Source organism: Phocoena sinus, chromosome 7, assembly GCF_008692025.1.
Source record: "Phocoena sinus isolate mPhoSin1 chromosome 7, mPhoSin1.pri, whole genome shotgun sequence".
Classification (NCBI taxonomy): domain Eukaryota; kingdom Metazoa; phylum Chordata; class Mammalia; order Artiodactyla; family Phocoenidae; genus Phocoena; species Phocoena sinus.
In genome coordinates this window covers 8739648-8766549 of record NC_045769.1, presented here as the reverse complement: position 1 = coordinate 8766549, position 26902 = coordinate 8739648, and the positions used below count along the sequence as shown (strand labels likewise).

The following is a 26902-nucleotide window of genomic DNA, read 5'->3' as shown; positions in this document are numbered from 1 at the left end:
TGTAAAATTATAAAGCTCCTACAAGATAATATAGAGGAAAACCTAGATGACTTTGGGTATAGTGATGACCTTTTAGATACAACATCAAAAGCAAAACCCATGAAAGAAATTACTGATAAGCTAGACTTTATTAAAATTAAAAACTTCTGCTCTGTAAAAGACAGTATCAAAAGAATGAGAGAAGGGACTTCCCTGGTGGTCCAGTGGCTAAGAATCCACCTTCCAATGCAGGGAATGCAGGTTCGATCCCTGGTCGGGGAACTACGATCCCCCATGCTGTGGGGCAACTAAGCCCGCCCGTCGCAACTACTGAGCCCGCGCACCTCAACTAGAAAGCCCGTGTGCCTCAAACTACAGAGCCCACACGCTCTGGAGCCCCCACGCCACATGGAGAGAAGCACTTGCACTACAATGAAAGATCCCGCGTGCTGCTACAAAGACCCAACGCAGCCAAAAATAAATAAATAAAATAAAAACAGAGAGAACAAAAAGATAAGCCACAGACTGGGAGAAAATAATTGCAAATGATATATCTGACAAAGTACTATTATCTAAAATATACAAAGAAGTCTTAAAACTCAACAATAAGAAAGCAAACACCATGATTAAAAAAATGGGTCAAAGACCTTAACAGACACTTCATCAAAGAAAATAGTCAAATGCAAAATAAACATGAAAAGATGCTCCACATCATATGTCATCAGAGAAATGCAAATTAAAACAACGTGATACCACTACACACCTATTAGAATGGTCAGGATTTTTAGGGCAGTGAAAATACTTTATATGATACTATAATGATGGATACAGATTATTATACATTTGTCCAGACCCACAGAATGTACAATACCAAGAGTGAACCCTAATGTAAACTATGGAATTTGGGTGATAACAATGTGTCAATGTAGGTTTATCAACTGTAACAAATGTACCATCTGATGGGGGGGGATGTTGATAAGGGAAAAGGCTATGCATGTGTGGGATCAGGGGGTCATATTGGAAATCTGGATACATTTCATTCAATTTTGCCTTGAATCTAGTCTCCTCTAGAAAATTAATTCTTAAAAAAAGAAACTGGAGGACATTAATGAAGAGCTGGAAACTGACAACTCTTTACTTGGGCTTAAAATAGGGGCTTTTAGAAAAGGATGTGTCAAAGAGCAATCTAAACATACAGAACAAGTTGAGGTGATGGCTGGCATTACACGAAACCTTCAGTCTTTAGAAGATTCATCAAAACACATCCAATATCAAGTACCTGCAACTGCAACAGGCTTCAAAATGCATCCGAAGAAAAAAAGAAGAGCTTTAGACAATGCTGAAAGGTGCTTTGGATGAAAATGATGATCTGTAGGGATGCATGAAGCTGCTTTCACAAGAAGCCAAAGAAGGAAAAGGGAGAGTGAGTGAACATATTAAACACAATGAAATGTTAGCGAATTCTGAAGAAAATCTATCAAGCCTCAAGTGGCCACTGCTACAGAGAAGCAACTGGCTGGCGTTCTTAGAAGACAAGGTGGATGGTGGCAGCTTGGAGTCAGTTATAACGAATGCACCAGAAAACAGGAGACTTCTTAGAAGATGAATCAAAAGGACTTTTGATGCCACTCAACGAAAGGGTTATTTTAAAACACTTTAAAAGAAATAGAATGTACACTAAATTCGTCGAAGAAGATGAAATAGCCAGTGCCCTCATATTTAAAGTCTGCAAACTAAGAAAGCTTCACTGAAGTTAGAAAAACACAAAAAGGGAGAGGCAATAATACCAGCAGAAATTTCAAGTCCTTCCTGAATTACAGCAAGAAAAATAAACGAATGTTTGCCAAGTAATCCAATCTAGAGAGAATTTGCTGTTTAACGTTATAGGAGAATCTTTCCAAAGCAGACGGCAAGGTCAGCTGGGCTGGATACCTACAGCGTACAAGCCAAAATTCCATCAGAAGAAGAATTCAAGAGACTCATGGGCTATAACTGAAGCCAGCTTATTTCCCAGGAGAGAAAAAGCTCATGATAATGTGGCTAAGCGCTCTGTTGGCTGAAAGAAACCTTGATAATGTAAGAAAAGCATTTCATACATCAGACAAAAAATACTGAGGAAGAACTTTAATCTTTTGAAGACCACCTTATGTCCCTGATGTTCCAAATGGACATACGGCAGGGTCCCAGAGGACCACTAGAGGGGGGTACCAGGTGAAGTACAGGACGCCTGGTTAAACTAACAAATATTACCCCAGCCAGGTCAATATCATCGGCCATAAATGATGCTGTAATATATTATCTTTGATGTGATGTGATGAAAATGGCACTTTACCTCTGTGATCTTCCTCCCCCAAACCCATAAACCCCTATCTAATCATGTGAAAACCATCAGACAAATCCCCTCTTAGAGGGACGTTCTACAAAATACCTCAGAACTGTCAAACAGTCATGAAAAACAAGGAAAATCTGAGAAACTGTCACAGCCAAGATGAGCCTAAGGACATGTGATAACTAAATGTCCTGTTGGATCCTGAGTGAGGTCCTGGAAGAGAAAAAGCACATTAAGTAAAAACTAAGGAAATTTGAATAAAATATGACCTTTAGTTAATAATAATGTATCAATATTGAGTCATTAATTGTAATAAAAGTACCGTACAAATGTAAAAGTTCCATACAGAGGGGAAATGGGGTGTGAGGCATATGGGAACTCTCCCTACTATATTTACAATTTTTCTGTAAACCTAAAACTGTTCTAAAAAAAGCTAATTTTTAAAAAAGTCTGTGAGAATACAAGAGATTTGAACAATATTATCAAACAACCTGTCATAATGGACATTAATAGAACTTTAAAACCCAAACTGCAAAATACACATTTTTTTCAAGTGCACATGGAATGTTTGTCAATGTCTACTATACACTGGACCATAAAGTGATTCTCAACAAACTTGAAAGGAAAAGGATTGAAATTATATAGTGTATGTTAGAGGATGTTCTTTGAACACAGTAGAAAGAAATTAGCAGTCAATTACATAAGATCTCTCTCAAATCTCCAAATAGTTAGAAATTAAAGAGCAATCTTCACAGTATTCCATGTGTCAAAGAAGAAATCACAAGGAAAATAAGAAAATATTTTGATATAAGTGGAAATTAAAACCTAACACAACAAAATTTATCCTGGCCTTTGGCTTCTCCATCTATGATTGATGATGTGATTGGGACCTCATCCAGTCCCACGACTTTAAATTCCATATCTAAGCTGCTGAATCCCAAATTTATATCTCCAGCCCAGCCTCCGCCCAGAACTCACATATCAAATTACTTGATGTCTCCTAGATGCTTGAAGGGCATCTCAAACCCAATATGGCTAGGAGAGCTCTTAATTGTCCTCCCTACAGCTTCTCATTTCACCACCATCCATCCGGTCCCTTGGCCCCAAACCTACGAGTCATCTCTCTCCTTCCCACCTCCCCACACTTCTATCTCTCTCCAAGTTCTTCTTATTCTACCTCCGAACAGATCTGGAATCTACCCACTTCTCTCCATATCCCTCACTGTATGTCTCGGGGCCTGGGACAAAGTAGATGTTCAATAAACAAAACTTGGGGTGGAGGATGAACCCCTCTTTCCCAGGTCAGGGGACTTGGAAAGCTAAATTAGAAACCAGAAGTTTGCTTAGGATGGTTTGATGGTCTTTTTCAGCAGAGTGTGGGGAAACCTGACGGCTTCACCCTGTTGTCTAGTTTGCTCCTGACTTCATGCATCCCTCCCTTGAACTTGATTCACTTCCATCCTCTAGCAAGTAGGTGACACTTACTTGAGTTGGCTGAAAGGATGAGTTTCTGAAAGCCGTCTGGTCCCTGCCCGTTGAGCTCCGTGTTCTGCCTCTTTCCTGTTAATAGTCTTTCCTCACCCCGCCCGGGTGCAGCATGGTTAGTTAACTCTCAGCTTTCTTGGGTTTCAACACATTATAATCTCAGGGCCCAACCCTAGTAGGATGCTGCTCAACCTTCTAAGCCCAAATTTACAAGTATTTCTTACAGTAAGTCACTTATTACAACCATTATACTTTGATTCTTTTAAATTTCATTCTAAAGATAACATTCATCTAAGTGTATGAGTTTGCTAAGGCTGTCATAACAAGTAACAGAGACCGGCTGGCCTAAACCACCTAAATTTATTTTCTCATAATCCTGGAGGTAGAAGTCCAAGCTCAAGTCAGGAGGGCTGGTTTCTTCTGAGGCCTCTCTCCTTGGCTTGTAGATGGCCGTCTTCTCCCTGTGTCTTCACGTGGTCTTCCTTCTGTGCATGTCTGTGTCCTAATCGCCTCTTTTTTAAAGATATCAGTTATATGGGATTAGGGCCCACCCTAATGGCCTCACTTTAACTTAATCACCACTTTAAAGGCCCTCTCTCCACCTACAGTCATATTCTGAGGAACTGGGGGTTAGAACGTCAGCATAGGAATTGGGGAGGTGACAATTTAGCTCATAACACCATGAGTCGTTAATTCCTAGACTTTCTTTTTAGTATTGACAGCAATAATTACAGAAAAAAAAGGAAATCCTTAAGCACAGCCTGAAAGACTGTGCTCACGGTCTAAAGCAAGATGCGTCCCACACCCAGGCCAAAGCTGACAACATCCACATTCCCTGAACAAGTACAAATGGCGGGGTCTGCAGACAAACAGGAAATTCACTCTTACCTTGTGGGTGAAACATAGCTGCATCGTAAAATATGAATATGAAAGAATGGACAAGGCAACGAAGACTCATATAATTCCACTGTCTCCTGATTGAATTTCCACTTCTGAAAAAAATAGTCTCCGTATTTGATAAGAGGGTTAATCTCTAGTCCAGCTGTCCTCCCGCAATGACTCGTCACCATCCAGCTCTCCACTTCAGTGACACCTCCTCCTGGAAGCCCACCCTGACTCCTTATCCATTCTTAAACATCACTGTTTTATTTTCTTCAAAGCATGTAACACTCGGGAATAATCACATTTATTTACTTGATTATTTCTGGTCTCTTTTCATTAGAATAGAAGATGCAAGGGAAAGGTAGGGTCCTTGCCTGTCTTGATTCACTCCTAAATCCTTACAGCCCGGCCCATAAGACACCCTCCATCAGCGGGTGTTGAGTGCATGAAAAAATAGCTGCTACATTTATGAGTCGATTTGGCTTTAGAGTGACTTTTACAAGTTCATCTACCAAATTGTACTTCTCTGAATCAAAAACGTTGAAAATGTTTGCCTTCTTCGATGACAGGTGTCTCGAAATTCTAGCAGGGAAGTAAAATCGAGGGGGGTGATGCGAAGGTGAAATTGAAAATTAGCAGAAGCGCCGCCCTGGAGGTGGCCACCAGGAGGCGCCACCTAATCGCCCTGAGCAGGCTGGGGAGGTGCCAACCTCAGCCCGGGCCGGCGGACCCTGGGCGTGGCCACCGCCACTTCCAAGTTCTTCGTTCCCAAACGTGCCCCTCCTTCCCTCCAGGTACCCCGACGGAAGGAAGAGGGGCCCGGCCTGCGATGGGGTTCCCAGGAAGAAGGCTGGCTGCAAATATATTTCCCCGACAAAAGCAACTACAAAACAGAATTCCTAGGAATCAGCTTTATGAACTGTGTAAAAAAGCACAAAACTTTCCTAGGGACCATAAAGCTTAAATGGCGAGACAAACCATATTCCTGGATAGGAATGTAGACTCTCCCCCAAATTAAAGCAAATCCAATAAAAATCCCAATAGGTTTTTGCAGACAAGTCGAAAATTCATTCTAAAATGTGTCTTGAAAAGCCAGTACGTTACAATCGTCAAGAGAGCCTTTCTAAGTGCGCAGGCAAGGAAGAAATCGTAATGGAAAATCTGAGGAATTTCTATATCAAAATAGTCCATGAATGCAATCAAAAGGCAGGCGTCGAAGTGGAAAAACACCAGTGATTTCTGATGGACAGAGCTAATATTCCTAATATACAAAGAGATCTCTGTTTTTTATGACGAGAAACACACGAGTAGAAAAACTGGGAAAGGACACAGGCAGAGCCCTAAAGAGTAGGGTCAGGAGCCGCCTGGCCAGGGTTGTGGGGTTTATCCTGAATGAACTGAGAAGTCAGAGGCAGGCTTGGGGAGAAGCAGGGCTTGGTTGATTTACTTTTAAAAGTGCGCCCTCTGGCGGCTGAAGCGAGAACAGATTTTTGCGGGAGCCGGGAAAGGTGGGGAGGACCCTGCAAAGGGTCAGGAGAAAGACCAGGTGAGGTGATGGCGTGGACCAAGGTGGGAGAAGCGGTCGGATATGGATAGACTTTGGACCAGGGAAGTTGCTGGTAGATTCAGTGCGGGGTGGGAGACAAATAAGAGGCACCAGGATGATCAAGATCTGGCGTTAGCTGCTAGAACAGAGTCGTCCTCGCTCAAGTGTGGAAGACTGGGGAGGAGCAGGTATGAAAGAGGAAGTGCTTTGATGAAGGGAGTATAAACAGTCACAGCTTTTCTAAAGGGCAGGTTGTCAATATGTATCAAAATATTTCGCAAGAGGTAGGCCATTTAAACCAGCAGACCCACTTGTAGCAATGTATCTTCGGAAAATAGCAAGCTAGGAAGCAAGGAAGCACACAGCATACAAGTATCTTCATGGCTGCTTTGCTTGGAAGAGCAAAATTTTGGAATATTCTTCAATCAATAACATGGCACATCAAAGGATACAATTCTATACACTCATTAAACTACAATCTGTATTTGATGACATGGAAAGCTGTTCAGAACATTTTGTTAACTGAAAAAAACCGATTAGAGAACTGCGTAATTCCATTTTTTACAGGATAAACTTTGTGAGTATATATATGCATGTAGAGAAGACCTAGAAGAATATACACCAATTGTGTATCGATACTGATAACAGAAGTTATCCTAGCAAAGCGTAATTTTGGACAAGGCTGCTGCTATGGGTTGAATTGTGCCCCCCAAATTCATATGTTGAAGTCCTTAACCCTCAGTACCTCAGAATATGACCTTATTTGGAAATAGAGTTGTTGCAGATGTAATTAGTTAAGATGAGCTGATGAAGATGGGCCTTAATCCAATATGATAGGTGCCCTTATTAAAGGGGAAATTTGGACACGGACATACATATGGAAAACTCCATGTGAAGATGAAGGAAGAGACTGGGTGATGCTTTTACACACCAAGGAACGCCAAAGATTGCCAGTTAATCAGCAGAACCTGGGGAGAGGCGTGGAGAAGATTCTCCTTCCAGACCTGAGAAGAAACCAACCACGGCACTAGGAGACTATGAACTATGAAACAAAAAATTTCCATTGTTTGAGCCACTCAATTTGTGATACTTTGCTATGGCTGCCCTCGTTAACTAATACAGCTGGCTTCCTATATTGTCTGAAATTTCTCCAATATGCAAACATTTACTGCATCCTCAGAAAAACAAAGTATTTCCATTTAAATTTTTAAAAACTTTACTAGAAATTAAGTCTCATATAACGTGATGGGGTAAAAAAATGATTCAAAATATATTTCAAATTCGTATACCTGTTGATGATATTTTTATTTTTTATGAGCAGTGTTCTGAAAAATTCCAATAAAATAGTACTACTCTTTTTCAAATGATTTAAATGGAACCTACCTCCCACCCACCCCGCACCAACTGGGGAGGCTACAGAGAGGAAGCAGTAGTAGTGGCAGAGCTGGTGGGGTTTGAACTGTATGCCCTTTGTGAAGAGTAGTGAGGATGTTCACTGCAGCATTGTTTATAATAGTGAAAAACTGAAAGTAATCCCAAAATAACCGGCAGCAGAAAGTTATTTGAGTTATGATACCTCCAGTTCTGTGCTGTTTATTATCTCATTTAAGCCTAATATTATCACTTAATCATTATTACCTATGAAATAGGTAATATTTCCCCCAATTGGTAGGCAGAGACATAATGAACATGAGAACGAATGTTTTATCTTCACTAGTAATAAAAAAAATGTTAAAGAAGAAGAACAGAACAAATCTGAAAAAGAATATTCACTTTTTTAAAAGGCGGAAATAAAGTAACTAGAAAACAGAAAAACAGAATTGATAACTCTAAGACGTTCTTTTAAAAAATACATAATTAGCAAATATCTGGCACTTTAAATTTTTTGAATAAAAAATTGACAAAATGTTATATTATTAAATAGAGCTACCATATGATCCAGCAACCCCGCTCTTGAGTATACCTCCAGAAAAAAATGAAAACTCTAATTTGGAAAGATACATGCACCCCAGTGTTCATAGCAGTACCATTTACAATAGCCAAGACATGGAAACAACCCAAGAGCCCATCAACAGATGACTGGCTTAAGAAGATGTGGTATATATACAATGGAATATTACTCAGCCATATAAAAGAATGAAATATTGCCATTTGCAGCAACGTGGATGGACCTAGAGAATATCATGATTAGTGGAAGTCAGACAGAGAAAGACAAATGCTATATATCACTTATATGTGGAATCTAAAAAATAATACAAATGAATCTATATGCAAAACGGAAACAGACTCACAGATGTAGAAAACAAACTTATGGTTACCGACGTGGTGGCAGGGGGCAAATTAGGAGTATGGGATTAACAGATTAAAAACTACTCTACAGGGCTTCCCTGGTGGCGCAGTGGTTGAGAGTCCGCCTGCCGATGCAGGGGACACGGGTTCGTGCCCCGGTCCGGGAGGATCCCACATGCCGCGGAGCGGCTAGGCCCGTGAGCCATGGCCGCTGAGCCTGCGCGTCCGGAGCCTGTGCTCCGCAACGGAAGAGGCCACAACATTGAGAGGCCCGCGTAACGCAAAAAAAAAAAAAAAAAAAAAACTACTCTACATAAAATAGATAAGCAACAAGGATTTACTGTATAGCACAGGAAAATATATTCAATGTCTTGTAATAACCTATAATGGAATATAATCAGAAAAAATAACTGAATCACTATGCTGTACACCTGAAACTAACACAATATTGTAAATCAACTATACTTCAATTTAAAAAATTATAATGTTGAGGTATATGTTTTTATTTATCAAATTAAAGGACGCATTTTAAATGACTTCACCAAAGGTAGTATAGCCACTTCTCACAAATATGGCTGATGATAAATTGAAAACAGAAATTCTGGAGAGGACCACGGCAATGTTTGAAAACAGTCTATGAGATGAGACAAAGATTTACACATAAAGAGGTTCATGAATATGAGACAATTTTTAATCATGCCAGATGTATTTGTTTTATATTGCTGCTGTAACATATTATCATAAATTTAATGCAACACAGCTTCCTCATCTCAGAGTTCTGTAGGTCAACAGCACAGGTGGGCTCTGCTGTTTTCTCTGTGCCTAGCCTCACAAGGTCAAAAGCAAGGTTCCAGTCAGCTTGGGCTCCTTATCTGGAGGCTCTGGAGGGGGATGTTCTCCCAGGCTCACTCAGGTTGTTGGCAGAACTCAGTTCTGTGTGGGTGTAGGACGGAGGTCTCCGTTTTCTTGCTCTCAGCTGGGAGCCTCTCTCCTGGCTTTAAGGGCACCTGTTTCCCTGACAACGCCTCCCCCCAGCCCACATCATCTTCAAACCAGCAATGCCACATCCAGCCCTTCTCATAGTTCAAGTCTCTCTCCATCCTCCTTCTGCCACATCTTTCTCACTCTAACTGGAGAAAGTTCTCTGCTTTTAAGGGCTTGTGTGATTAGACTGGGCTTGCACAGATAATCCACGATAATCTCCCTATTTTAAGGTTCATAACCTTAATTACATCTGCAAAGTTCCTTTCACCATGCAAGGTAACAAATTCATGGGGTCCAGAAATTAGGATATGGGGAGCGGGGGTGGGTGGGTATTCTGCCTACAACATGAGAAAACGCTGAAATTATTTTTAAAAGAAAAAATCAGGGTTTCTCGACCTTGGCACTATTGACATTTTACACTGGATAATTTTTTGTCTTGTGCATTAAAGGATGTTCAGCTGTATCTCTTGTTTCTCTGCCCACTAGAGGCTGGTAGCACCTACCCTGCCCCCTCCTCCTCCCCCACTGTGACAACTGAAAATGTCACCAAACACTGCTAAGTGTTCCCTGAGGGTCAAAATTGCCCTCAGTTGAGAACACACACACACACACACACACACACACACACACACACAGGCATACACACAAAATGTGGTTCCAGTAAAAAAAAACACAGCACAAACATACTTACACACAGAGAGTAAGAAATATTGGAGAAAAAATAACAGAACACTAACAGTGGTTATTGTGGGTTTTGTCATAATAGTTGTTTTGTTTCTTCATGCTTTTCTCTGCTTTTCAAGTTTGAATAACTATTACTTTTAAGCATTATTTTACTAAGCAATTTCTCCCCAAATAGATTTCCAAACACGAAATCTGTGTCTTTATTCTTAGGAGAAGTCCTATATGACATTTCACTGTTCTTGTGAGGTACTGCTGAATTTTTGTATCTCTATTCATAACTAAGATTATGTTTTTCTCTTTTATTTGTCAGATTTTTGTATCAGAAGACATAAACTATACCTAAAACTAATCAAAGCATCAGTAGAATTAACTATTGCTTTAGTTGGAAAGAATTATCCAGTTAAGTGGTCTGGCTGCTCAGAACCATTTTTTGAGATAATTGCTTGAGAACTTTTTCCAGTAGTTTCCTTTATTATAGGGCATTGTGATCTTCTACTTTTTTTTTTTTTTTTTTTCTGGCTGTGTTGGATCTTTGTTGCTGTGCGTGGGCTTTCTCTAGTTGCGGTGAGCAGGGGCTACTCTTCGTTGTGGTGCTCGGGCTTCTCATTGCAGTGGCTTCTCTTGTTGTGGAGCACCCACTCTAGGGGTGCGGGCTCAGTAGTTGTGGCACGAGGGCTCAGTAGTTGTGGCTTGCGAGCCCTAGAGCACAGGCTCAGTAGTTGCAGCATGCGGGCTCAGTAGTTGTGGTATGCAGGCTTAGTTGCTCCACGGCATGTGGGATCTTCCCGAACCAGGGCTCAAACCCGTGTCTCCTGCATTGGCAGGTGGATTCTTGACCACTGTGCCACCGGGGAAGTCCCCTTCTACTTCTTGAGTCCGTTTGGCCACTTATACTTCTCCATAAAATCATCACTTCAGAATATCTATATTAGATATGATTGTATATAAAATACATTATAATTTGTAATATCCACCTTGTCTATAGTTACATCTTCTTTCTATAGGATATAGAAATGTATTAATATTTTCTCTCTTATTTATTAGATTTTCCAGAGATTTGTCTCTTTCTACTGATAGTTTTCAGCAGAACGCTCTCTTTGATATACTTAGCAGGTATAGCCATTATGGAAAACAGTATGAAGGTGCCTCAAAAAATTAAAAATAGAACTACCATATGATCTGGCAATTCTGCTACTGGGGATATAGCCAAAGGAAATGAAATCAGTATCTTGAAAAGATATCCGCACTCCCATGTTCATTGCAGCATTATTCACAATGGCCAAGACATGGAGACAACCTAAGTGTCCATTGATGGATGACTGGATAAAGAAGATGTGTGTGTATATGTAAAATAAATACTATATAGCTGTAAAACTGAAGAAAATCCTGCCATTTGTGACAACATGGATGAACCTGGAGCATGTTATGCCAAGTGAAATAAACCAGACAGAGAAAGACAAATACCACACGTGAACTCATTTGTATGTAGAACCTTAAACAGTCTGACTCATAGAACCAGAGACAGCATGGTGGTTACCACAGGCTGGGGGGTGGAGGAAATAAGGAGAGGCTGGTCAAAGGGTACAAACTTTCATCTATAAGATGAATAAGTTCTGGGGAGTGGATAGAACTCAGAGGGTCGTGGGTATACACTTGTCTGAGACCACTGCATTTCCAGTAAGCCTCTCCACTGACCTTCTAGGGCTTAATTACCATCGTTAAGCCTTAAATAACCAGTGCTTTAAATTGTAATAAACCAGATGTTTTTTTAAGAACGGCACTCAACTACTCAATTTGGGGAAAGAGGTAAAACACATGTAAGAGTTCACATCTGGGGTTTTAGTTTTAAAATGAACTGTTGCAGGGGTTGATTCCAGGAGACCTTCCTACTGGGGCCAATCCTGGCTCCTCAACTGGGTTGATGGGGAGAGGCACGCGTCACAGGTGAGGGTGCGGCGGAGCAGCCCAAAGGCATCCCAGGTGAGATGAGGACTGAGCCTCCAGACACCCTGCCCTGCGGATCTTCCCATCACACTTGCCGTATCCTCCTGGGTGGGTGAGAAATGGCCAACAGGACCCTTCACTCAGCAACTGAGGCCACAGGTTACACAAGAGAGTGAAAGAGCAGGGGCTGCCCTCACTTCTCTGCTTCCAGTGTCCTCCGCATGCACCCCCAGGAAGGTTCTGCAGGAATTAAGGGTGAAGGAAAAAGGATGATGGAGAATGAAGGAGGTGTAGATGGATGCAGGATGCAGGATAAAGGCAAGCAATTGGGCACCTGGCCCTGAAGCCTCCTGCCAGGGCCCAGGACACGTCGGAAAAGGAAGTGGGAGGAGGGAGCGGTGTGGGCAGGTTCAGTGGGGGCTCCAGCATTTCCAAAGAGGAGGGTATGAAGTGGGATAGAGGGCACGGGGAGCTTGTCTAGAAGATGCATTTGCCTGGCAAACACGGTTTTAACAAAGACTGTATGTTCTGGAGATGCTGGTCTTGGAGAGGCAGCTGGAAGGGATAAAGCAGCGATGGGGACTGAGACCATGCCTGATTGGATGGATGGATGGATGGATGCGATTGGAGTGAGTGAGTGAGTGGTTAAGGGAACCTTAGACTTCCCCAGGTCGGAGCAGCGCGCCCGGCAGCGGTCACTGCGAGCCCAGCTGGCGGGAAGGGGGCGCAGGCGCGCAGGGCGCCAAGGCCCTCCTTTGGGGGGGCGGGGGCGGGGCGGGCTGGGGGTGGGGTTAGAGAAAAGGACCCAACGCGATTCAAACTTCCGGTGCCTGCGGAGAACCGAGCGGCTGTGGTACAGATAGAGGCTGCACGGCCGGAGGCTGCAGGGAGGACGCGCGGCCCGGCGCAGCCATGGTGAAGATCAGCTTCCAGCCCGCGGTGGCCGGTATCAAGGGCGACAAGGCCGACAAGGCTTCGGCCTCGGCCTCGGCCTCGGCCCCGGCGCCCGCCCCAGCCGCTGAGATCCTGCTGACGCCGGCTCGGGTGAGAGGGACCGGGGGTCTCAGGCAGGGGACGGGGGGTCGAAGCGCGCCTTGCCGGCCCCGGCGACTACCCGAGGCGCATCGGGACCCCGGAGTCTCGAGCGGAGCAGGGGTGGGATTCCGGAATGGGTCATCCGTCCCAGAGTGGGGAGGGGCCTTGGGTCCTGGCCCTCTGCGGCAGCCGAAAGCTAAGTCTGAAGAATGGGAGGGGCTCCGAGTCGATGGTTCCAGGTGAGGAAGGGCTCAAGGTCTCTTCCAAAAGTGGACCGAGCCCTAGGCGCCTGGCCCCAGAATAGGGGAGGGAGCTGGTCCGGAGAGGTTCGAGGAATGTCGGTGGGGGTATGTAGGTCTGGTTCCAATCATGGAGGAGGGGCCGCGGGTCGAGTCCCCAGGTGGGGGATGGGAGGAGGGTTGGACATTGTTTCCCCAAAGTAGGGCGGTGGGTTGTGATTGGTGGGGAATGGGGAGAGGGGTCTGGTGCCAACGAAGGGGGCGGGACTATTGATTGCGTCCCAAACGGGGGACTGCTGGGGGCAAGGGATGTGCTGTTGGTCTGCACCTGAATTGGTGGACCAGAAAGTGATAATACATGAAATGGAGATAAACCAGAATCCGCCTGGCCGCACGTCCGGGGTTCGAGATTCGGGGTTACGAGGCTGGGTGCCCTGATCCCACCGCCCCCCCTGCCGCCTGGGCCTTCCTGCCCTCTTCCTTCCTCTCCCGGCTCCCTCGCGCACTGGGCTACCCCCTCCACTCCGCGGTGCCCTGGTGCCCTCTAGCACCCAGGCTGCGCTTTGTGGAGGCGGGCCTCGGTGCACCCCGCCCCCTCCAGCGGCCTTCCCTCCGGCCTGGGGGAGAGGAGGCATTTCCGCCGTGGAGAACTGAGCTGCGTGGAGTCCGACCGGCGGAGGGCCCAGAGGGGGCAGGACGCGTGGCGGGCAAGGAGGGGAGGGAGAGAGAGCTGGTCCAGCCTGGCTCTATAGTGTCTCGGCAGAGGTGTCTACGCTGCTTCCACGCGGCCGTCGCTCCTGGCGTTCTTGGGGCGCACCAAGCTCCCGTCCCCCCCCACCATGGGAAGTCTTCTTCAGCGCCAAGGCCCTCCCCAAGTTGATGGCTCAAACTAAACCTTGCTTGGGGGGTTGGGTATGGGAGGGTGGGTGCTTCAGGATGACCTGTGCCCTGGAAGAGAGGACACAGGAGAGGGTCCTCAGAGGTGGGTGTTATAGCCAGAGCAAAGATACCTGAGTGCGGAATTCCAGGAAGAGCCTTGGCACGCTCCCCTGCCCTGGTGTGGTCGCTGCAGCATCAGTGACCCCCGGGGCTGGGTTTCCAGGGGGTGGGGTGCTCTGCAGCCGCCACCAGAGCAGCTCCATCTTCTTCTAATGCTTAGATGGGGCGGGGGGGACACTTCATATTTGAAGGCATGGCCTGCACCTTTAACAGTTTGCAGGGGACCCTTTAAACCTCCTTCCTCCCTTCCGCTTAGCCCCTGGAGGGTGCAGGGCTGGGGGCCCAAGGCAGCACGCCCACTCCTGTCTTCTCCCAGCTGCTACTCCCAGGGCCGGGCACCCAGCTGAGGCCTGGAAAACTGGACCCTGCCTCCAAAAGGATTTGGGCAGGAGGGAGGACCAGCCAGACAGTGGAAGGATGGATTTCAAACCCATCAGAAGGTCTGCCAAATTTCACGGGAGTGGCACGTCCCCCGGCAGCAGCCTGCTGATGGGTGTCAGGCGGGATGGCAGATGCCAGCATCACCTTGGCGGTAACTGACATCCAGCTTCTGGCTCCGGAGTCAAGCGTCCTCTCTTCCCCCTCATCCAGCGTGAAATGGAAATATCAACGTTTTCCCTGTGCTGTTTTCAGTGGCTTCGAGCCTGCTGGGTGTGCCTCGCCCCCAGACCTCCTTAGTTGGGTAGGGTCTCCTGGCTGTCTTAATTGGCAAGGGGGAGCGATGGGGCCCCTGGAGGAAGATGAAAATCCCAGCCCCTCTAGGACAGGTCTGCTTCAGGGGATCTGAGGGGCCCTCAGGGGATCAGGGGAGGCTTTGGGGTGTCGCATGTTGGCTCTACCAGTTGTCTCATGGAATCGGAGCCTTGGGAAGAGTGCACTTCTGTGAGCCTCTTGTGGCCTCGCCTGGCCAGTGGGTACGTTTCCCCCACATCCAGTGCCCAACGTAGAGCAAGCCCCCCCATTCTTGCCTCCTACCTCGCCCAGTAAGCTCAGTAGCCCAGGACCGCATCAGCCTGGGGCAAGCGGACTGGGAGGCCCCAGGAGCTGCTTCATCAACACAGGACATTTGGGTTTGTCCCGCGCTGACGGGCCTGCCGGAGGAAAGCTTATCGGAAGGTCTGTTTCGGCTCGGGGTGACCCTGGAACCCTCTTTGGTTACTGAACTGGACTCGAAAATAAGATTTAAAGCCCTGGAAGGACCACTCGATGAACAGATGAGTTCACGAGTGCCTTTCACCAGTGAGCCACCCTCTAGCTGTCCTAATAAAATTTCAACCTGTGTGCAGGCCCCAGTGGCCAGGGTAGGGCGGCAGGAACACTCTCACGTTGGGCCTCCCCCTGCTTCTGAGTAAAAACTGAAACAAGGAGGATTTTGTCCTCACATGTGCCGCTGGAAGGAAGTGCCTCGGTGGGCCAGGAAGGGATGGGTGTGAGGGTCCAGCTGCGCCTCCAGCTGCCCACCCCCCCCCATGTGGTGCTTGCCTCCCAGATGATGAGGGGCCTGCGCTGGTGGGCAGCTGGCAGCAAGCCAGCCTGGAAGGTGGGCTGGACGGGGAGCACCCCCTCTTAGTACGCTCTGGCTGGATTCTTCCCCTTTGGAGGCCCACTGGCCTGCCCTGGGCCTCTCAGCCCAGTTCCCCTCTCCCTACGATCTGCCTGTGTCTTTGCTCCCCCATGTGTGCGCACGCGAGCGCAGACACACACACACACACACACACACACAGCCAGGTGTGGGCATGTAGAGACTCGAACCGTCCGGGCTGGAGGCCTGCAAGGGGAGAGAACCGTGTTCAGTACAGTCATCTCAGCGCTGGAATTTTCTCCTTGGCTTTTGCTTTTGATTAATGGCCCCTGTGTCAACCCCTCCCCCGGCCCACATACCTGGGGATCAGATTTCACTTTCCCCGTCCTGGCCTCAGGTCCTGGGCAGGAGGGAGCTGAGTCTCCTGGAGCGGTTGGGGGAGGGTCCCCTGCCGGCCAGGAGGGTGGATCGCAGAGCTTGGCGTCCTCCTGCCCCCGTGCCCCATCCCCGCCAGCCCTGCGGCCTGGGCCAAGAGGACCTTGGTGAATGGGCAGTCCTGCCCTTTGCCCGCCTGCCCTGGGCCTTCCCTGAGGGGCTGTGGCGTTTGGACTTGTGCCACAGTGGCTTTTCTTCTTTCTCTCTCATTTCCTTCTCTACTCTGTTCTCCCCGCGGCCCATCCTTGCATGTTTCAAGGCTGTCAGCAGATTGCCACAGAGGATGAGTTTCTCTTACCATAAAAAAAAATGTTTATGGTAAGAGCAGGGAAGCGCAGCCCCTGCAGTGTCTCTGAAATGTGTCTCCCCCAGGAGAGCCCTTCCAGCCGCAGCTCTGCTTCTCGTCCCCCCCAGCCTTTGTTCTCTGGGGTCTCACCTTGACTGTCAGGTACAGAACAGAAGAGGGAATCTGCCTGGCCCAGCCAAGCAGAGCAGTGCAGAGGGCTGTCGAGAGTGTCCTCCAGGTCCATGCCCTTCCTCCTCACACGGCTTGCACCGTGGGCACCGGTGGGTCACAGGGCAGGAATGGGTTTCCCTGATGGCGAGTTCACGATGCCTTACCAGCATTTACCCAGCTGACGTCTGTATGTCTGAGCACAGCTCTGCGTGCTCCGTGGGCAGAGGCCCAGTCCCCCGACCCCGGCTAGGCTTCTGTCTGTCCGTCTCTCTCTTTCTCTCTCACTGGTGCCCTTGCCTTTGTGGTCTGCAGCCTGGGAAAGAATGATGCTGAGGAGGGGGGACTGGTGCTGGAGAGGTGAGGCGAGACCCGCCCCCAGCCGTCTGCCCGGGCCTGCTGTGGCTGCATTTCTGGCTCCCTGCTAGCCGCCTCCGAGCAGCCTGCAACTGTAGTTACTCTGCTTGCGGTTCATTTCGACATCCTTACCGAGGGAAGGTAGCTGGGGAGCTCTGTCCATGAGCCCTGCGGGTCTTCTGAGTTAATGCTTAAGTTGTCTGGGTTCCCCCTGGCTCTTCTGGCCCTGGCTTTGCCTAATCATTTAAGAAGCTCCACTGCAGGCTCCGTGAAACAGGCAGGCCTAGGCCTGGGCCCCTTTCGGGTCCCCGGACATGTGGCCCACGTGGCCTACACGAGTGCACGGCGGGCCTGTGGCTCAGGAAGCCCAGTTGCCATGGAAGCAGTATTTTTCTACTTTCTGGAAGCCCCCAGATGCCTGGCTGTGGGTAACTGCTCCATGTGGCGGGGGAGCCTTCTCCCGGGGCTCCAGCATGACAGGTGAAGCAGCTGGGGGCTTCGGGAAGCAGGCCCCTCGGCCGTCATTCCTGTCATTCTGGGTGAGCTGCGCAGCCCAGATCCTAAGGGGTGAGGCCCCAGGTTCCAGCCCAGGCTGTTTACAGGCTCCCCAGAGGCCTCTGAGGGCTGCAGCTCGGGGCTGACCTTTCAAGCCCTGCCAGCGAGGGCAGGATTCAGGGGCTTCCCACCCACCTGGGGCTTTATGTCCCAGTCCCAGTGCCTCTGTCTCGAAGCCGGGACACCAGCAGCCTCAGGGCCTGCTTTCCCTTCCATCCCTCCTGCTCAGCCATGATGCTTCTGGGGGTTTGGCCTCCGCATGCATGCCAGACCACCGAGGTGTGTCAGTCAGGTAGGGAGGGGTGCAGGGCGTGAGCCAAGGGTGTGCCCTAGAGGGGTCTGTAGGAGCAGGATAGGAAGCCATTGTCCACAGCTCTGGGAAAGGGGAGGACCCCCAGCCTTCACAGGGACACCCACAGAGCCGTGTGAGGACACAGGGTGAGATCCAGGGGTCCTGGCTGGAGACTGTCCTCAGCCACTTGCCTCATTTTCCTCTGGAGCCGCTCCCCACTCTCCGTCCTCCCTGACCTCCTCCCCACCTGGGGCAGCCTGGCCCCCCTGCCTGGCCCCTCCCCCAGGCACATAGAAACACCTGACCCAGCCGGGAGCCGGCCCTCGGGCTCTTGCTTTGTAGCCCATTGACTTCTTTTTGTTTTCTGGTTTTTTTTAAAAGCGGTTCTCATAAGCTTGCTTTTGCTCCTCTGGTTTGCAGGAGCAAAGCATGGCCACTGTGCAGCCTCGACAGCTGGCTTGTGGTGGCCCTAAAAAAAAAGAAGGAGAGCTTTAGCTGATAAAGATCTGCTATTTTTATCTACCACTTTATCCTTTACAAAGGGCTTTCAGGGTCTCTGTCTCCTTTAATCCCAACAAAACCCTGTCAGGAAGAGTCTGTTCACATTTCACCGGAGGACCTGCAGAGGGTTGGAGGGTCAGGAGGCTGGGATGTTCCCCACGCATGGATCGCAGCCCCTGCTGGGGGCCTCTGGGTCCCTGCGTCCCCACTGGTCTCGCTAAATACAAATGTTGTGCCTCCAGGGCGGGATTCCCAGTGGGTGTGGCGCCTGGCCTTTCTTCTGCGTCACCCACCTTTCCTTAGGACCCACTGAGGATGGCTGGAGCCCCTGGGCGGCTTGTTCCTGCGAGACACTGGCAGAGCTTGGTCATCGGGTCGCCCCATCCTGGGCTGATCCTGGGAGCCCGTTGGAAAGTCAAAACGCTTGCAGTCCCCCACCCCCTCCCACTGGCAGCTGTCCCTGGAGGCCCTGTGAGCAGTGGCCACCCAAGTGTGCTAGTGACCTTGGTTATTGCCCCCAGGGAGCCCCAGCATGCCGAGGAGATGCCAGTCAGGGGGGTGGTCTCACCAGGTGCTTCTCTGGTTTTGATCGCAGCACCTCTGCAGCAGGGCCAGGGTGGGGAGAGGCCCCAGGCCTGCAGATGGCCCAGCCTGTGAGGGGGTATGGGATGGACCGGGTCACCTCTCCATCCTGTGTCTCCATCCCATGGTGCTGGAGGCTGGGGGCCACTGGCCTGGTGATACATGTGCCTCGTGATGGGGGGGGTGTGTCTTTCAGGCATTTTCTACCCTTTTCCTGAGGAAAGGGTGTGGGGAGAGGGGAGAGCTCCAAGCAGGGAGGCATCACCCACTCTGATGGGATGCCCCTCTGCTCCCTGAGGCCCAGGTCCCCCACCCCTACCAGTCTGGGCCTCCTGTGTGCCCTGAGAATAAAGGCCTGTCTTGGGTAACTTGGACCTGCATCACGTCCCCACTGCCGACCTCCCGCTAAGCAGGACGAGGGGAGTGGAAGCGGGCACAGAGCGCTAAGCAGACGGTTAGCGGCGGGGCCGCAGTGAGAAGGCCCAGGCTCCCCTCCTGCCCCCCCACCTCTGCCACAGCTCCTTGAGGTTGGCAGGGGCACTGGCCTCTACCCTCACCCGGCTGCATCTGGACACCGTGGAGGAGAGATTGAACGATGGATCCCAGAGGCAGAGCCAGGCCTGGGGCTTTTGCAACATCTCCAGGATGAAGGAGGCCCGGGTTAGGGCAGGGGTGCCAGCGAGGAAGGGCACAAAGACGAGCGATGGCCGAGCTCACACAGCTGGGAAGAGCCCGAGTCACGAGACTCTCAGTCCAGCGCTCCAGGGAACGCAGGGCTGCTGAGCTTTACACACACCTCCGGCCACTGGCCCAGAAGTGTGTGGACTGGAGTTGGGTCTGCTTGGCTTGCTGCTTCTTGGCAGTCCTGCAGCTACTGTCCCACACCTGAGCCTGGCTCCCTAGAGAGGGTTTTTCCAGGAACCTCCTGCCCTGGCCTGCCTGCCGGTAACCACGTTCCCCTCCCAGCCCAGGCTTGCGGAAGCCTCCAGACTGCACCCTGTGGGCCTGTTTCTGACAGCCTGCTCAACACCAGCGCCCGTGTGATGCCATCGCCGCCCCGGCAGGCTGGCCTCTGCCCGGGGTGGCCGGAGGGCGCGAGCTCCCACGCCCAGACCCTGCGGGCCTCCCAGAGCCCTGTCCCCACTGGTCAGTGACTGTTTCCTGCCGCAGCTTCCTTGGAAGAGCCCAGCAGGCTCCCCACCCCCACTGTCCCCATCCCGGTCCCTCTGGGCACTCCAGCTTTCAGGTGGATCTTGTCGCTTCCTACCTTCGAAGCCTTCCTTGGTCCCCACTGCCCAGGGCAGCGGCTCCCGGCCCTTCCAGTCACTCCAGTTCCTACAGGTGCCTAGGCCTGGCTCAGTCACCAAGGCCATATCTGTGCTTCCCCCCTCTCTACATTTGAAAGAATCTACTGTGGTCACAACTGGTATAATGAAGGGGACTAATGGCGTGGGTGATTCAAAACACGCTTGCTTAGTCCCCGTGGGTCCAAGGTGGGGCTCCGTTTCTCTTTAGATGGGAACAGCTGGGGGGTCCTGGTAACGCTTTCCCTTCCTTCCAGAGACGATGCTCTGTGTGTCCTGAGCGTCGTCCTCCCCTCCCTTTGCTCCAAGGCTCCTTCCCAGCCAGCAGAGTGAGGTCTCACTTCCGGAAAGGGGTGGCAGGGATTCCCAGGGGTGCGGGGCCACCACGGGGCTGACCCTGCACTGCTGTCCACAGGAAGAGCGGCCCGCCTACCACCGCCACAAGAAGGGGAGCTCTGTGGGCGGCTTGTGCTACCTGTCAATGGGCGTGGTCGTGCTGTTCATGGGCCTGGTGTTCGCCTCTGTCTACATCTACAGATACTTCTTCCTCGCTCAGGTGAGGTGGGGCGGAGGGAGGCGGAGGGCAGGGCAGGGCGAGGGTTTGCCGTGGGTGTGGGCCGGCAGGATCAGGCCCTGTGAACGGGGGCGGAGAGGCGGAGACAGCAGGAAGCCCTGGACACGCCCCCTAGGTGGGAGGGGTGCCCGGGCAAGCCCAGAAGACCTGCCTCCTTCTCCTCTCTGGTCTTGGTCCGGGAGACAGGACCGGGTCCCCGTCCTCTGACTGCCATGGGCTCCGGAGGAGTGTCCTTACCTATCTCTTTGGTTGCATCTGAGGCTGACAGGGAGCTCTCCCAGGAGCACAGTCGGTGATGGGGGAGCCGGGATTGGAATCTGGGCTGTGAGGCCCGCAGCCCCTTCCCACAGCGTCACCCCAGGGCATTAGCACCAGAAACTCAGGTGCAGCAGACATTGGAACTCTGCGATCCCTTCAGAGCCCAGCCCCTGTGCCCATGGATCTTGCTCTAAGGGCTTACATTCCACGCGTGGACATTTGGGCTATAAACCGTGAAGGGTGGAGGGTCACCTCCACCTATGATCACACCCTGGTTATCTGCTCACACAACCAATCTGGGTACGAAGCTGGGCCAAAGAACTGGTCGTGGTCACAGCAACCTTGCGATCAGCCCAGGCCTGGGGAGGGAGGCAGGGCCACGAAGCTCTCAGAACTGAAGGTAGTTAAATGAAAGGTTGCTTAATAGGATAACGATAAGCATAATGAATGGGGAATCTCGGTGACAGAAAGGTTGGGAATTGCCAGTCATTTATGACCCAAGTGACCTCTTCCCACCCTCAAGCATTGGACTTTGACTTTGTTGTCATCCAGTTTTTCTACGGTGGAAATGACCAAAGAGTTTGCAGTCCATGTGACCTTACCCTTGACACCTCAGCTCCCCTCCGTCCACGGCCTGCTTCCCCACCTGTTCCTGGTTGTCACTTTCTGGGGCCTTTTCCTGTTGCGGCTGTGGCCCTGCCCTGGACCTCCCCTCTGATCCCAGCCCCCCCTCATGCCCTCTTGGGGTTCCTCACCCCACCCCAATTCCCAGGGAGTAGGGGAACCTCAGAGCAGCCTCTGGGTCTACAACCTGGGACAGTATGATTCCTGTGTGATGATTCATCCTCCCGGGACAGCTTACACTAAAACAGACAAAGGGGTGTCTGCCCATCGTGGGCCGGACCTGGAGGAGGCCCTGGATAAGTAGGAGGGGCCCGCGGTCCACCAGTCAGTCACGTAGCCTCGGTCACGCCAGGCTGCCTCCCTTCCCTTACTGATGGAGTGATTAGGCGTGTCCCTCATATAGGGGACACCATGTTTGTGTAGGTTTCTCAGGAAGCACAGGATCCAGGGAAGGTGGTGGGTCCTTGCTTGAGGTTGGACACGGTGCCACCAGAATCTGATAACAGGGCTGCCTCTCAGCTCCTACCTCCTCCCTCCAAGGTCTGCAGGGCCTCGCAAAGGGGGCAAGAAGGGCGGGCGAGCACCCCCTGGTGGTGGCGGAGGGTGGCACCCTGCAGGGCCCAGCCTGTCCAACCCAGAGTCCCCCTGTTTGCCCCTGAGGACACCCCTCCGACCCCAGGCTCTTTCTCAGGTGTCTGTCCCCCCGCTGGTCTGCCCCATTTCACAGCCATAGACTCATGGACTCGGAGGCCAGAGGGGCCTGAGGGGTCACCTTGTTTTACAGATGGGGAAACTGAGGCCCAAAGAGGTCATCCTCCTAGGAACTGGCAGACCCGGCTCACCCTCCCTGGCTCCCCATGTTTCTTAGTTTCTCCATCTGTGAAATGGGTGTCACAGACCCATCCTCCCTGCCTCCCCAGGCCTTCGGAGCCGGGAGTGGTTGGGCAGGCAGCAGTGGTCTCACGGCGGGCGCTGTGTGACCAGACTCTCTCCCTCCCTCTCTCCCCCCGCCCCCCTCCTTGCTCAGCTGGCCCGAGACAACTTCTTCCACTGCGGCGTCCTCTACGAGGACTCCCTGACCTCGCAGGTCCGCACCCGCATGGAGCTGGAGGAGGACGTAAAGATCTACCTCGAGGAGAACTACGAGCGCATCAACGTGCCGGTGCCCCAGTTTGGGGGTGGTGACCCTGCAGACATCATCCACGACTTCCAGCGGGTGAGGCCGGCCAGGGACCCGGGGTGGGGGGGGCGGCGATGGGGGCGCCACGAGGAGGAACAGGTGTGAAAGGAGGACGCCCACGCCCCTTGTACAGACTTGGAGTACATACCGTGTAATATAAACCATGGAGTAGATATCTACGGTTTAGGTCAATCAGGGATTTAAAGAGACCGCTTTTATCATATACGTCATGCGGTTATCACTGAATGTGAACTAGTCACGGTTGATTTTCTCCTTGGCCACCTGCCAGCTGCGGACGCTGGCTGGAACAGGCGAGGCCAGTGTTCCTTTTTACTGAGCTGTTTCCGTGTTGACATCTTATCGAGATGCAGCACATGGGGTTGGGAGGGGCATCTCTCGCTGAGGGTCCAGGCTGTCCATAGGGGTGGCGGGACCTCCTAGCTTTGGTGAGATGCACGGGGGGACGTTGCCCTGAAATTCGAACCTCGGCTGTATACCCCCAAGAAGAATCCTTGTCACAACCGAAGCATTTAATAGTGTTTTCATCTAGTGAGTGGAACCTTCTACCAGCATAGGCTGGGAGAGGAGCGGGAGAAGGGGTCCCCGCCCCGGTGCTGAGGAATCTGGGTGCATCATGGGTGCGGTGGGGTTCGTGCCTCATACAGCCCGCCGGGGCCAGTCCCTCACCTGCGGAGATGACGTGGCCGCCTCTTCCTGTTCAGGGTCTCACTGCCTATCACGACATCTCCCTGGACAAGTGCTACGTCATTGAACTCAACACCACCATCGTGCTGCCCCCTCGCAACTTCTGGGAGCTCCTTATGAATGTGAAGGTGAGCAGGGCCCTGGCAGCGTCTTCTCTCCCTTGTCCTCCCTCCATGAGACAAGGGAAGGATGGGGGGCCTGGGCGTTGCTGTCAGCTGGACCCAGCACCCCAGGTTGGTCCCCCCACCTCCAGCTCCCTTCTACCACATTCAGAGTCAACACCTCTCCTTTCTGCCCCCCACCAGCCTCCCACTTCTGCCTCCCTCACTTGGGAAGAACCCCAAGACCAGCTTCCTTAGTGTTCATGGCCATGCGCCACGTCACCCCGTGTCAGCAGTGCAGGGAGGTGATGGGGGCCCTGCCCCCGAGGAGTGCTCCCCCTAGGGTGGGAGACCAGACTCGCACACACGTGACTCATGGCAGTGCGGGTGCAGGAAGTGCCTGGGCACGTCAGAAAGGCGAGCCATGCAGCCTGTGGATGAGGGGGTGGGCGTGTTGGATGGGCACTGCAGGCGCTGGGGGGGCTCGGCTCAAGCTAGCAGAAGGAGGGAGGCGAGCGCAATGGGCAGTCGGGGACCGAGAGCGGCGAGCCCTGGTACTGACCCAGTGCTGTGGCCACTCCCTTTGCAGAGGGGTACCTACCTCCCACAGACGTACATCATCCAGGAGGAGATGGTGGTCACGGAGCATGTCAGTGACAAGGAGGCCCTGGGCTCCTTCATCTACCACCTGTGCAGCGGGAAGGACACCTACCGGCTGCGGCGCAGGGCCACCCGGAGGCGTGAGTGGCAGACTCCACCCACTTTGGCCCCTGCCCTGAGCTCCAAACCATGGCCACCCTCTGGCAGTGCCTGGCCGCGTAGCTGGAGACCAGCTGTCAGATCTCAGATTGTAGCAGCAGTAATAACAGCTAATGAGCACGTACTATGTGCCAGGCACTGCTTCACACTCTTTTTTTTTTTTGCGGTACGCGGGCCTCTCACTGTTGTGGCCTCTCCCGTTGCGGAGCACAGGCTCCGGACGCGCAGGCTCAGCGGCCATGGCTCACGGACCTAGCCGCTCCGCGGCATATGGAATCTTCCCGGACCGGGGCACGAACCCGCGTCCCCTAGCATCGTCAGGCGGACTCTCAACCACTGCGCCACCAGGGAAGCCCTCTACTTTACACTCTTTATGTCCTCCTAAGAGAGTGTAAGTTACCATCATCCTCATCCTTGTCATCATTATTCTTGCTGCCCCTTTTAAAGATGAGGAAATGGAGGCACAGAGAGGTTAAGAAGCACCTCTGAGGTCTCACAGCAAGAAGGTGGCAGAGCTGGGAGGTCTGACTCCAGCTTTTGAGCTCATGCCGCTGTACCACGCTGTCTCCGGGTGAATCTGGGTTTCATTTCCTGGGCCTCCTCCTCCCCGGCCCGGGTCCTGAGGCCCTGCTCAGGCTCTGAGGCTGGTGGCCTTTGTGGCCCAGACAGTTCTAGGCCAGGACACAGGCCTCACTGGGATTTCTCTGTTCTCTCTCAGGGATCAACAAGCGAGGGGCCAAGAACTGCAACGCCATCCGCCACTTCGAGAACACCTTCGTGGTAGAGACGCTCATCTGCGGGGTGGCGTGAAGCCCCGCCCCTCCCTCCAGGCCCCGCCCCTTCCCTCTTCCATTTTCTCTTCTGGCCACTCTGGCACTTCCCCTTGCTTAGCTTGTACTTTGGACGCCTTTCCATAGATGTGACGTGTCTTCCCGTTTCTCTCCAGCCCTGCCCGCCTCCCTGTACCAGAGCTGTGACCTCTCAAGGCCTCACCCTCTGCTGACCTCCTGAGTCTGGGGGATGGAGGGGGCGCCCCAAGATGGTTTCTGTGACCACCATCTTGAGGTCAGGTCCCCGGGGGCCTGGCCCACAGCTGCACTGGCAGCCCAAGGGGGAGGACTGGAGGGCACGGCCAAGCATGCTGGGGCTCTGGCGAGGGGCGGGCTGGGAGCGGGGGTGTGGAGTGGGGTTCAGGAACGTCTGCACAGCTGAGAAAGGTCTGAGAGGCTTTTTTCCGTGCACAGCACACTTCCACCCCTGTCCCGGGCCTGAGCTGAGGCTGGGGGGAATGTACCCAGGGGTGGACCCGCCCAGAGCACAGGGGAAGGTGGCTGTCCTGGGGATCTTCCCAGGACTCCTGTCAGTGCCTTCAGCCCACCAGTGGGAGCCTGGAGTTTGGGGGGTGGGATGAATCCGTCAAGCACAATCTCCGGGTGGAACCAAAGAAGGAAGGAGCCAGGGCTGCAGGCCCTGGCCCCCCAGGAGCACAAGCGGGGTCCCCCGCAGCCACAGCCAGAGAAGGAATAGGGCAGAAGTGGGGAGATGTCTTCCTGTCCACGGGCAGCCCCGCGGGCTGAGCACGGAGCAGGGATGCACTGTGGGTCCTGCCGAGTGGGCGGGGCTCCCTGCCTTCTCCTGCTCGGGGGCGTTTGAGAGGAAAACCGGGGGAGGGGAGGGAGAGCCACCTGGTACTTGTACACCCTGTCTCCTTGTTCTGAAATTCCGTCCCCCTCTGCTTTGGGGGAACACAGCGTTATTTTCCGTTTCCTTCTCACTTTTGCATGTTTTTACTGATGATTCGATGTGCTAACCTCAGCCCTGAGCCCTGAAGAGGAGGGCTCCGACGCCTCCAGTCAGACTTCGGTGCTCGCTGGAGATGAGACTCTTAAATGCCTTGTATATTTTCTCAATTAGATCTCTTTTCAGAAGTGTCTGTCGAACAATACACATCTTTGACTTGTGATTCCGGCTTGGGAAAGGCGGATGGGGGGCGCGGGGCGGGGTGTCGGCTTGGCTTGGGAAAGGCGGGTGGGGGCGCGGGGCAGGGTGTCGGCTTGGCTTGGGAAAGGCGGGTGGGGGGCGCGGGGCGGGGTGTCGGCTTGGCTTGGGAAAGGCGGGTGGGGGGCGCGGGGCGGGGTGTCGGCTTGGTGACGGGTGCCCTCCAACCCGTAGGCTGGGCAGGTGTCCCTGGGGGCGGGGGGCGGGGGGGGCAGGTGGGCGTGGTGGGAGCGGCAGGAAGGAGAAGCTCACTCACAGGGCTTGGCATCTGGCACCTGAAGAGGTGGGCCTGCTCCGAGGTTCAGC

General features: G+C 51.9%; 1 protein-coding gene across 5 annotated transcripts; it reads left to right on the top strand.

Moving 5' to 3' along the window:
• The first annotated feature begins 12837 nt into the window (after positions 1-12837).
• ITM2C (integral membrane protein 2C) lies at positions 12838-26543 on the top strand. 5 transcript variants are annotated; one of them, XM_032638079.1, is made up of 6 exons: positions 12838-13166; positions 20813-20953; positions 22881-23069; positions 23756-23866; positions 24429-24579; positions 25317-26543. In XM_032638079.1, exons 1-6 carry the CDS (start codon positions 13035-13037, stop codon positions 25406-25408), a joined length of 816 nt encoding a protein of 271 aa, XP_032493970.1. In that variant the 5' UTR covers positions 12838-13034; the 3' UTR covers positions 25409-26543. The 5 variants fall into 5 exon arrangements, with proteins under 5 accessions (XP_032493970.1, XP_032493969.1, XP_032493968.1 ...); XM_032638078.1 differs by having other exon boundaries at positions 12933-13166; positions 24429-24583; positions 26211-26543; XM_032638077.1 differs by having other exon boundaries at positions 12933-13166; positions 23699-23866.
• Positions 26544-26902: the final 359 nt, after the last annotated feature.

Excerpts from the sequence above, each read along its gene's own strand:
- ITM2C (XM_032638077.1), top strand. The coding sequence starts at position 13,035 with ATGGTGAAGATCAGCTTCCAGCCCGCGGTGGCCGGTATCAAGGGCGAC. Across the intron at positions 13,167-20,812 it reads TCCTGCTGACGCCGGCTCGG|GAAGAGCGGCCCGCCTACCA; the intron begins GTGAGAGGGACC and ends TGCTGTCCACAG. Across the intron at positions 23,070-23,698 it reads TCATCCACGACTTCCAGCGG|CCCGCCGGGGCCAGTCCCTC; the intron begins GTGAGGCCGGCC and ends TGCCTCATACAG.